Source organism: Lithobates pipiens, unplaced genomic scaffold (assembly GCF_037356315.1).
Source record: "Lithobates pipiens isolate NorthernLeopardFrog02 unplaced genomic scaffold, aLitPip1_a1.2 Scaffold_28, whole genome shotgun sequence".
NCBI lineage: Eukaryota > Metazoa > Chordata > Amphibia > Anura > Ranidae > Lithobates > Lithobates pipiens.
In genome coordinates this window covers 63,123,630-63,136,324 of record NW_027507789.1, presented here as the reverse complement: position 1 = coordinate 63,136,324, position 12,695 = coordinate 63,123,630, and the positions used below count along the sequence as shown (strand labels likewise).

Sequence of the window (12,695 nt, the reverse complement as noted above, 5' to 3'; positions counted from 1 at the left end):
TTTTTTTAAAAAGAGCTTTCCCATATGAGCCTCTGATCCTATGGGACACTGGGCGACCTTGGCAACCAATCACCTGCTGTTTAACTTGAAAAGGTAACTGAGGCAGCTGACTTTGGCTCTCCACATCCAATTCGCGATAGCAGGAGAATGTGGATTGTGAAATGGTAAAGGGGGCGCTACAATAAAATAGTAACAATCAAGTGCTCTAGTGCTTAATACCGCAAGTATCTTATTATTCAATACATACTGCAATATACTTTAGATACATATAAGTATTCAGCTCAAAAAAGTGAACATATAAAACAAATGAACAAATTGTCCATAGAAAATAGTGAAACTGGAATAGGTGTAAATCCTGCATCCCATCACTGCCTCGGAAAAATGGACAACCACAGCACCCAGTGAGTTATCGTTGTACTTCGATGACCTCCTGTTCCCATTTGTTTAGAACTAGGTTAGCCACGCTGGGAACATAACGTGCTCCAATAGCGACTCCCTTTATTTGATTATAGTAGGTCCCTTGATACCAAAAATAATTATTCCCCATGGCTAGTTTTAACCCGTCCAACATGAATTTTTTTGTGCTAATTTTAACTGGGAGTGTTTTTTCAATACCCATTTAACCGCTGTTAGTGCATCTTTTTGCTTAATATTGGTGTATAAAGATTCTATATCCACCGTGGCCAACATGGTTTCTGTATTAGTTTCTACTGTGGAAAGAATGTTTATTAACTCTTTGCTATGTTTGAGATAAGATTTACCCTTCATAACTAGTGGTTGGAGAAATGTATCTAAATATTCTCCCACCCTAGAAAATAACAAACCGATCCCACTTAATATGGGCCATCCCTGGGGAGTTAGTAGTTGATTTATGCACTTTAGGGACAATATACAGAACAGGAAGTATGGGTGCCTTGGGAATTAAATATTTGGCCTCTTTTTTGTCCAAGATTTTCATTTCAATACATTTTTGGCCCATTTTGCAAGTTCCATTTTTAATTTAGCAGTGGGATCTCCTTTTATGTCATTTTGTCACCAAGTAATCTAAGTACTTCATTATAACTGTCTTTAGTTAGTATCACTAACCCACCCCCCTTATCTGCTGGTCTGATCACTACATTTTTATTCTTTTCAAATTTTTTAATGCCTTCCCAAATCTGTGTGTGGTTTATTTCTTTTGGTTTTTATTTTTTTTACTTCATCCTGAACCATATTTTTAAAGACCTCTATAAAATGGTGGGTTATTTTTTTAGGGTTAAAGGTTGAATTGTTTTTAAGTCCACTATGCTCATAGTCATCCTGGTCTCTACTTACTATGGGACCAGGTGACTGTGAATAAAAATGCTTTTTAATGTTCAGCTTTCTGACATATTTTTCAATATCCGTTCGTTCCCTCTAGTGCCGAGGTTATGGCACTTTTAAAGTAAGAGGCCATTTGGATGTTTTTGTTTTTATGTTATTTTAAATAAAAACATTATTATGCCATGGTCCGGTTCTCTCTATATTTTTTCTTGAGCAAACGTGGATTGAAACAATATCACTGGTACAACTAAGCAGAAGTTTCTCCATCAAGGTTGTCAGTTCCCTAAACCTGCTAAAGCTTCACCTGACTTACTTTAAATAAAGGGGTCAATGTGAGTCGGTGAGTAGGCTACTTACCATAATTTGGAGTGGGTTCACATATCTCTGATGCGTTATTCTGCTTATATTTTACCTTCATTGCACCCCCCAACCCCCCCCAATCAGCATGTGAATGAAATTTTTTAAATAAAACCCATTTTCATTATATACTTTATTGTGGACCCAATGACATCATCCCTGCAATCTAGTGGGAGGGGCCAGAAGATTCCTAGAAACATCACTACACCCTGCTTCACAACTACCCTTTACCAGCCCTTAGCACTAATGCAAACAGCAGGCTGGTTCTTAGGATTTGTGCAAATATAATGTCTTGATAGTTGGATGCCAATCTGGAGGGTGGCATTATTTGCATTCTGACTGTCCACGTTATCACCCACCTGTAAGGGTGAGCCTTCATAAATAAAAACTAAAATCCAATAAATGAAAGGTGTGGGTCAGGGACAGTAATGCTGGGAGGGAAAGGCAGATGATGGAAGTCTTACAACCAGGAAATAAGGTGGCCTATATCTGATGTTCTCGCAGTGTGGAATGATATCTGAGCAAGCAAGCTCGGTTCAGTAGCAGAGCATGTACAACTGTGCAAGACTGGAGTTCAACTCTAAAATTTACAGCAATGATAAAGAACACTCCAAAAATGAAAACTCTTGTTAAGTGTTTTATTTCAAAGTTCAGGTCTCCTTGGTCAAGCACCTGCAACAGGTACGGTCTTACAAAATTCTACTCTTTATAGAGTAGGAATCAAAAAGTTTCAGGAGTAGAGAAATTCAAATATTCTTGTTTCAAATAAATTAAATATAAACACTTTGTCAAAAGTAGCATCAAAAATGACCTTGGTTGCATTGTACAAAATGAACATTCACTCCATATGGTCTGCAACACCTTGCAGAGCAGACCCTGTTGCGCAGCAAAGGGTTTAATTAAAATCCAAGAGTCCCATGCAAAAGTCGTATAGTAAAAATATTCCAGTCTCTGTGAAAAACTAAAGCCCTTTCTCATTCTCAGTAGGATCAGCTTTCAGGTGTCTACACAGTGACATCATTTATACACTTGAGTCACTGTGCAAAGATTTTGGTCCATTTCTGCAATAAAAATGAACAGAACAACAAGTGTCCCTGATATATGTGCAACATGACTAAAGGTGAGGTACAGAAGGTCCCTGATGTCCCAGTATAGGACTAAAATGGATGTGTGCTTGCCTCTGTATTACACGTGTCAAAGTCTGTGGTTTCAAGAGGGAATAATAAGCTTTAATGACAAAGGTCTAGAAATAAATTATGTGTGAGTACCATTCGGTTGATCAGGCTGAGAGAAAGTGAGGAAAAGATAAAAGGAAGGTGAGCTTTGGGCCATGTTGATAATGTGATGGGGTTGTTCTTGTAAACCTATGGGGAGAAATAAGCCGGAAACTTATCACCACTAACACTTACCTTCATGGCTCTACTCCAGGGAAGAAGCTTGACAAAAAGTAGATTTTTTGGGGGTTTGTTTGGGATTGGTGCCTACACACAGGACGATTCTCAGCCAAGAACTAGCTTTGCCATTATTCTGCCTGTGTATGGGACAGTCCCCAACTTTCAAGGATGTCAGATATCTACTTGATCTTGAATGACTAGGATGCCAGGCAAAAAAGGAGGGAGTTAAGGTCAACTTTAGTAACTGCTGGCTTATACTGGTGCCTACAAGTGAATTGGACACTGGCAAATAATATAGGCCAACTTCCTATTCCTAAAATACCTCAGCTTGTAGTAAAAGCATGACCATAAGCACAGAGGGGGTGGGAACTGTGTCCCTCAATGGACTTAAAAGTATTTTATATTGAACACAAGAATCCAAGCTTTTTTTTCACTTAGACATTGAGGGACACAGGATGTCCTTAACTTTTGGGACATTCAAAAGTTGGTCAACTGAGCAGCAGCAAATCGCTTACAAGCCCAATGAATACAAAGGAACTGGCCACTGCCTGCAGCTCAAAGCTCCACCTTAAGGACCTTATGTCCAAAGCTTGTCTAAGATGGGACCTGAACATTTTGGGAATACTTCTCTAAGCAGCGCTGAAAAAAACCCCCCCAAAAAAATATCCATTCTTGGACACAAGCTATTGGTGCCCATTTAGTAAGCTAGATGGGTATTTACATTTTTTCAACTTTGAGTGCCATTTACTAGAAAGTAGAATGCAACTGAACAATTGTCCATTGTTATTAGGAAAGTATTCATATTGATAAAATGTGTAAAAAACAATAAAGTAGTAAGATAGGGCCTAGTGTTCTCGGCCTAGTGTTTCATTATGCCTGAAGAGAGATCCTAAATGATAAGCAGCAGTATTCAGTGAACTGACCAATGCTGATCATGTGCACTTCCAGGATCAGCAGAGTTCCCTTTTTGGTCTAAGTATTCCCAAGCCCCCCTCCCTCATGAGATAACTGCCTGGCATACCACCCATAAGTGAAGGTATCTCCAGTGAGTTGTAAGCGTCCTTTTTGGGAGCCTCTTGCCCAATGCCAAGTGCTTAAAAACCGATCTCAACCAAGCAGGAAGGGGTGATGGTAACATCTTGTTTTGGAGGTCTCAACCCAACCTATTTAATGTTACAGGCCAGTATCTTTTCTGCACAATCTGTATATAGGTGTCCCCTAAACTACCCTAATGCCCACTGTTAGGAAAGGGGGGGGGGGGAACCTCTCCTGTTCACTATGATTATGCTGCTTTCTCTCCTTTCCAAAGAGACAAAGCTTAAAGATTTCTAGAGTTCTGCCAACTCAGGGACCTAACAATAGCTAGATATATGTACACCTAACACCATTGTAATGTCTGTCGCCAACAAGGGAAAAACTCAGGTTGTTTAAGCACTGGTAGAAATTTTCAGATGGTAATAGCTTTTCTGTCTTTAAAGAATCAAGTGGTATTACCCAATATGCAGCTAATAACACTGCTTTAAATGATACTAAACAAATGTGGTATATTGCAACTGCTAGATGTAGAAAGTCAAATGTCTCCCTCAGAGGCAACTCTATCAAACAACAATAAGGAAAACAAACAATGTAAAAGATCTCAAACACCACAGTCTATTAACTGTGATCACACAGGGCCATTTGAGGATACCCATCATTTATGGACAGTAAATGAAGTGAGGGGTAATTCCTGAGCAGTAGAGTTCAAAAGAAATCCATGTCTGAAAAGTCAGTTCAGCCTCATCTCCAAATAAATTTCACAGACCAGTTTGTAAATCCAGAAGCAGGCACAGATGTGGACTGGTTCTAGAAAGGACTCAGAAAACTCTCGCTCTTCTGGTATGAAATGTTAACCATCACACATTATTCATATTAATGCTGATCACGCTGTTATGGACTAACCATAATTCAGTCTAGGAGCATCTTCAAGTTCTCCATGTTTTTCTGTACCTCAGAGGTCTACCATATTGTAGAAAAGCTTGGCACTAGTGGAGTACGTGGTCTATATCATACTTCTCACAGAACTTGTTGGTAAAAGGGATACAGGTCAAGTATTCAATCCAAGTCCAGTTAATTGGATGTACATAAAGCCATATGACCAAAGAGGCAAAGAGACCAATAAAAACGAACAGTGAGATGATGATCATGACTCTTTTTCGATACTTGTCAACTGTGCCAAAAGTAATGTATGGAAGGAAGGCAAAGGACAGAAGTAGACCACTGAGGAAGCCAAAAATGTGAGCTATGTTGTCAATCCATGGGAGCAGTCCAAACAGGAACAGAAAAAGGACAATGCCAACAAGCTTAAAGAAGGCTTTCCATGGTTTGGCCAGTATCTGCCAGCTCTGGAAGAGCTCAACAAAAAGGCATGCCAAGAGACCAAACTGAGATCCAGCAGGACCAACCTGTAGACAAGGAGAGAAAAGGGAAAAAACATTAAAATAGTAATAAAATGCATTGAGGTTTTGGGTAGAATTCAAGGCAAGTTTCACTTTAAAGGCACAAGCAAAAAATTCACAGCTAATGCCTGGATATATTTCAAACTAGCTGATGCTTTATTATAAAGCCTTAAAATTAAGAATCTGTTGGTGTGAAAAACACATAAAGGCATTAAGTTGTGAACATGTGGATTTGCACCATTGATTTTAAAGCCTAAGTGAAGCCAAAAAACAAATAGAAATATATGCACAAGGCACATAACTTACAGTTTGATGTATCCCTTGTGCTGACTCTTCCTCTTTTTAGTAGGAATCCTCCTCCGTCCACCAGCCCTCTCCCCTCACCATAATCTTCCTTATATGGCAGTGGTTAATACAACTAAAGGACTATCAAGAGTTCTCATCAAGAGAGCCCGATTATGCTTGCCCTTTCCTGCCAGATCCACCCTTCATAAAACCTGTACTACCGCTTCTATGAATTAACCAGGGTCTATGAATAGGTGGGTGATTAATAGTTCTGCCCCCTCCATTCAGGGATCCTGAGAACTTTGTCTGATCAGAACCGCTCAGGATTCTGGCAGAGCAGGGGCACCGAATGCTGCTGCAGTTATCTGCTCTGTAGGCATCTCTAAATGTGCCTGTGCCCAATACTTATCACGTTTTACTTAATTATGTTAAATTTAGTAAATTTAAAGTGATATTTGCTTCAGCTTTAAAAAAAAAAAAAAAAAAAAAAAAACCCCACTTCATACCTGCTTTGTACAATGGTTTTTCACAGAGCAGCCCTGATCCTCTTCTCTTCTCCACTGGCGCTCCTGGCTCCTCCCCCCTTTGACCAGTGCCCCCAATAGCAATCCGCTTGCTATGGGGGCACTGGTGTATGCTCGCTCCCAAGCCACGCTTTATGCATCCATGAGACACAGCAGCTCAGCCTCGAACCCTGCTCTCTCTGCTGTGTCAGCCAATGAGGAGAGAGACCTGGGACAGCTGAGGCTCCCGGGTGGGTTGAGAGGGATCTCAAGTGAGTATGGGGGGGAGGGAGAGCAACAACGTTTTTTTTCCCCTCGCCCTTTACAACCACTTTAAGGCTAGGTTCACACTGCTGCAATATGATTTTGATCTGACTTGCAGTGAGAAATCGCACGAAAAGTAGTCAAAAGGAACCTTTTCCGAAAATGCTCCATGCTGAGTCACATTGATGTGAATGGACACCATTGAAATCAATGCCATTTCCCTTGTCATGTGATTCTGTGCGAATCAAGTCACATGTGAAGTCACACTATTGTGAACCAGGCCTAAGAGCCTTTAACACAAAAAGACAGTGTTTTATTTTCAAGGCACATCATTCAAGAGATGAAGAGCCAGCTCGGGTGAGGACAGAGCTGAATCCCTGGATAGGCAAGTTTCCTTTTATTAATTAAATTCAGCAGCTACAGTATTTGTGGCTGCTGACTTAATATTTTCCAAAATGACTGACGCTCCTTTTTAATCACAAAATAAATAAGGCATGTACAAATTAAACTGCAAACAACTGGAAATGAATGGGCTTTGCATAACACCTTGTTGCGATTTTTCTTTTACTACAACATGTCATCAAAATAGTGTCTTTTGCATAACAATATAGCAAATTCTAACAGCAAGGAGATCACAAAATAACTGGCACTCTGAACCAGGGATCTCAAATTGGCAGCCCTACAGCTGTTGCAAAACTACAAGTCCCATAAGGCATTGAAGGGCTGACAGTTACACACATGACTCCCACAGGCAGAGAGACATGATGGGACTTGTAGTTTGGCAACAGCTGGAGGGTCACCAGTTTGAGACCCCTACTCTGAACAGAGACCAATAAGAACTCACGGCTGGGGAAAGTACAATGACCCAGCGAGAGTGGCAGACAGATCCTGGCTGTCTGACCACATATATTAATGACAGGCTAGACAGATAATCTCAGGTTAATCGTGTGAAAGCTGGAAAGTCAGACACGAGAGGGAGATGCACGTGCCCTGGAGATTCACAGGTGGGTGGGTGGCACAGAAACACTTTAATCCAGTATGGTGCAAGAAGTAAAGATACTGAGAGATTTTAAGAAGACCAGACATCAATGTTATGTTTATGACAGTCTTCCAAAGCGAAGGAAAACAACATTCAACTGATAAGGGTGGTTAAATTAAATTAAATCTTGGTGGGGGTAGGGGCAAAACAGATGTATCCCACTATGGATGGTAGATGGCAAGAGATAATGCTATCCTTGCTTGAACTCTATAACGTCAGGATTTAATTCCTTCCAGCTTGGTCCACATGCACATGTGGTAAAAGGGACCGTTTCCATTTCTATATGCTGAAAAATCTAAAGTGCCTACAGTCATTAGGGAAAGCTGGTAGGCTGGGATAGATTTATCAAATGATAACTGCTGTTGCTCCAAAAAAAGCCTATGCCTGAAATATTCCCCCATGCCTCCTCCACAGACACATGCTGGCACCCACAGCACTCCTACATCCCTCCTCCGCAGGCACAAACATGGTGGTACCTACAAAACTCCCCCATAATCAAATGTAATCAAAGGAGAACACAGTGCTGTAAAGAGCTAGGAGGGTGCTGCTCACCCCAAGTAAATACAAATAGAACTAGTTCCCCCACAAACGGGGTTTTTAGGCAGCAAGAGACAGTAATAGAAGCCAGTAGAATATAAAAGGTATTTTAATAATAATTGGTAAAAACAAACATGAGCTTCACCTGAACACTTGAATAACAGACAAAATCATGTATATAAAGTACATATAATGTCACATGGAAGTAAAGTAACAGACACTGCTATGTTAACACTGTATGGGTAGATAACAGTGAGAGCATAAAACTAACGCGTTTCAACCCCGAAGGGGGTCTTCTTCAGAGATGGTGGTCTGTTAAAAGAAAAACAAGATTTACACTGAATAAATGAATCCGGTGTTATACATGTTAGGGATACCCAATATTAATTTAAAATGGTTTACCCAATAATATACTTCCAGGTAAGTAAGGTGGATTAAAGTGCTTCGGATAAAAATTCCCCCATAGGGCAATGTCTCAATTTCCTTTACACATCTTGAGTGGTACCTGGTCCATATATGTTGCCAAGATACCAGACGGAAGAGGAGGCAGCGTCACAAACCCACTGGCATGACTCGCGGGAGGTCACACTATTTCCTTGCCCCCCAGAAGAGGAAACTCCGGGGGGGTAGGTGCGAGTAAGGGTACACCGGAGATATGGCGAGTCACACCTGCAGCGAAATCCCAACAACAGGCAAAAAATTAATTAATTAATTAATTAGAAGCAAAGATTATTTGACATTGGAAACATGGAGTGCATACATGATGTGAGGCTAGTGATATCATATTCTCACAATGTATGCCAAGGGTTGTATATATGTGTATATACATATATATATGTACGCCCCCAATTGTCCATATAGCATGCTTTCTAAAGCCAGGACAGAGAAAGAAAAAAGAGAGGGGGAGGGGGGGGGCCATGCCTGGGGGTCCAAGGAGCCTAGGAAAAAAGGGGAATGCGGGACAAGATGGCCAGAAATGAGTGAATGTGTAAATGTGTGCTGCTGTGTAAGCCATGACACACAAGAGAAAGGGGATGGGGAAAAGAGGGAAAGGAGAAATGAAAAGGTGGTGAGAGTGGACTGGTGAAGAGGGTGTGAGAGTGCACTCAAGCAAAGAAAGAAAAAATGCGCAAGGAAGTAGTGAGAAAGTGAAGAAAAAACAAACAAAAACATGCAGCGAAACAAACAAAAAGACACCGCATGTGAAAGTGTGCTAAAACGAGATGCGCTAAAATGGGTGACAGTAGTGAGAGACATAGTCAGTAAGAGTGTCAAGTGCATGATGATATATACATATAAGGAAAGTGTATATGTGTAAACAGGTATATTAGCCTCATTGGAACAGCCAGGCAAGTGGTGAGATTATTACCTGGATTGTAAGACCTAATGGGAGACTGTTCCAGAAGGTGAAGATGAGGGACGGCGACTTAGGCGTTAGTCCACAAAGGTTAACTGGCGCAGTCCCTACACCGTGTTTCCTGAAGTCCGATCTGTAAATTAGTTAGATCAGTCCGCATATCAAACGGGCAGTAAAAAGGCTTATTTTGGTGCAGTACGTCACCAAGTATAGGTCAAATACAAAGGGAAAATAAGTGCTCACCAAACCACAGGTACAGGTTTCTTTCCTCCTGGATGAATGTACACCTCCTATGAAGGAAGGTCCGTATATAAAGCCTGGAGATTGGCTACAGGTGCTTACGCCCACCAATCAACCGATGTATCCCGAACGTATTGGCTGCCTGAATGAGATCAGCCTCGTGTGGCCGCCCCGGCGTCCTGGAAGGCCGGAAACCGGCCCCGAAATGACGTCGCTTCCGTCCCAAACACGTGGCGTCACAACGTCACGCACGTTCGCTCCATCGAACGGACGCGCGCAAAGTATATGTCACGCACGTTCGCCCAAACGAGCGGACGTGCCTGAGGTGTGCGCCCGGAAGTGTCCGAGGATGCCGCCGGCAAGGGAATATGTGTCCACCATCCCTCAGCAAGGGGGAGGGGGAACCAGTGGAGAGGCCTGTCCATGAATAACAGGCAGAAACCGCTCCTACCCTTGCCGGGGAGTCAAAACAGGGGGCAGACCCAGCTATCCCCCCCTCACCTCTGTAAATTGGCAAAGGACTATTATAGATTTCGAGGAAAGAGAGACATATTCTTAGCGGGAGGAAAAATTATTATGTTATAAGATAAAAATTAAGCAATGTCAAAAGCCGAGACTGGCCAGGTACCCTCTGAGCACCCACCGAGGATCTTCGGGACAGATAAGGGGATGGGAAGTGTGGGAGTGGGGAGCATGGAAAAGCATAAAAAAAAAAAAAAAAAAAAAAATTTTTTTATATATAATAAAATGGAAATTTGTGCTAGTGAAGGGGGAGAAGATCCAAAGGTGGGGGAAAAAGGAGGGTAGGTGGCAGGTCGGGGCATATCATCACAAAAAGCCAAGGAGAATTCACCAATCAAGTTGTATAGTTATATAATACTCTACAAAGTTTGATGGCGTCTATTGTCATGTAAATATAAGTCTCTATCAAGAGCCTGAACGGAGCAAATATGCAAACAATAATAAAATATACATCAATTAGAACACGACAGTTAGACACATGATTTTTCTGGGTAATCACTAATATAAGGATACATTGCATATACAAAACAATCCAAAATGATCTGTTGGCGGATACGAAAAAAAGGAGAACCTGAGATGTGACAATGGAATGAGAAGGAAAGGCCCGGGTAGGGTAGAGGGGAAGACCTTGCTGAAGACCTTTTGAATTTTCCCCGTGATTTTTGCACCTGTTTAGTTTATTCGTTAGAGTTAGACATGTCCTTGAATTTGTTTGTATTTATATTGGGAAGATGTATCTTTCCATTAACATTCTTTTTGGATTGTGTATTAATACTCAATTTATAGGCTCGTCCCTCTGAGAAGGCAAATTTGTCCCTCCAGTATTTAGACTCCTTCTTGCGTAAAATATTTTTGTTATAGGTAGATAGGTCATCCCGGAGTTTAGTCCGGGTTTCTACAGCTAGGGTATGTGACGCATACGGTTGTAGAGCCATTTCCAAAGTATGGATTTCCTTGTCGAGGAGTTCAATCTGCCTGGTGTACTCCCTGACAAGGATAATCATCATTTACTGAGAACAAGCATTTAGGTTGGCCTCCCATTCTGTTTTGCATTCATTGCTAATTAGGTCCATATTTGGAAAAAATTTTTGGACCCGGAGGCCTAATGGGTTAATCTTTTCATTCTTATATCTTTCGAACGGTTTGATATGCCAGAATAGTGCTGATTTCCTTTCAAGTGTTCTCATTAATTTAGAGGTCAAAGTGGTAATCTCAGTATTAACCCGATCACTTTTCTCAAATTCTGTTTCATACCCTGACATCAACAGATCCCAATCATTACCCTGAAACATATTCATATTTACTATAACAATGTTTGCATAAAAGTATACATATAAGGACAAATCGTTTTAGCGCATCTCGTTTTAGCACACTTTCACATTGGGTGTCTTTTTGTTTGTTTCGCTGCATGTTTTTGTTTGTTTTTTCTTCACTTTCTCACTACTTCCTTGCGCATTTTTTCTTTCTTTCTTTGCTTGAGTGCACTCTCACACCCTCTTCACCAGTCCACTCTCACCACCTTTTCATTTCTCCTTTCCCTCTTTTCCCCATCCCCTTTCTCTTGTGTGTCATGGCTTACACAGCAGCACACATTTACACATTCACTCATTTCTGGCCATCTTGTCCCGCATTCCCCTTTTTTCCTAGGCTCCTTGGACCCCCAGGCATGGCCCCCCCCCCTCCCCCTCTCTTTTTTCTTTCTCTGTCCTGGCTTTAGAAAGCATGCTATATGGACATTTGGACAATTGGGGGCGTACATATATATATGTATATACACATATATACAACCCTTGGCATACATTGTGAGAATATGATATCACTAGCCTCACATCATGTATGCACTCCATGTTTCCAATGTCAAATAATCTTTGCTTCTAATTAATTAATTAATTTTTTGCCTGTTGTTGGGATTTCGCTGCAGGTGTGACTCGCCATATCTCCGGTGTACCCTTACTCGCACCTACCCCCCCGGAGTTTCCTCTTCTGGGGGGCAAGGAAATAGTGTGACCTCCCGCGAGTCATGCCAGTGGGTTTGTGACGCTGCCTCCTCTTCCGTCTGGTATCTTGGCAACATATATGGACCAGGTACCACTCAAGATGTGTAAAGGAAATTGAGACATTGCCCTATGGGGGAATTTTTATCCGAAGCACTTTAATCCACCTTACTTACCTGGAAGTATATTATTGGGTAAACCATTTTAAATTAATATTGGGTATCCCTAACATGTATAACACCGGATTCATTTATTCAGTGTAAATCTTGTTTTTCTTTTAACAGACCACCATCTCTGAAGAAGACCCCCTTCGGGGTTGAAACGCGTTAGTTTTATGCTCTCACTGTTATCTACCCATACAGTGTTAACATAGCTGTGTCTGTTACTTTACTTCCATGTGACATTATATGTACTTTATATACATGATTTTGTCTGTTATTCAAGTGTTCAGGTGAAGCTCATGTTT

At 41.2% G+C, this 12,695-nt stretch overlaps 1 protein-coding gene across 3 annotated transcripts in view; it reads right to left on the bottom strand.

Annotated features, from left to right (window-relative positions):
* Positions 1-2,283: 2,283 nt before the first annotated feature.
* Positions 2,284-12,695, bottom strand: part of RHBDF2 (rhomboid 5 homolog 2) — a 190,617-nt gene continuing 180,205 nt past the window's right edge. For all 3 annotated transcript variants that reach the window (XM_077459301.1, XM_077459299.1, XM_077459300.1), the window contains one exon: positions 2,284-5,494. In XM_077459301.1, coding sequence (XP_077315427.1) covers positions 5,075-5,494 — 420 coding nt within the window. In that variant the 3' untranslated portion in view covers positions 2,284-5,074. The remainder of the gene's footprint in view (positions 5,495-12,695) is intronic.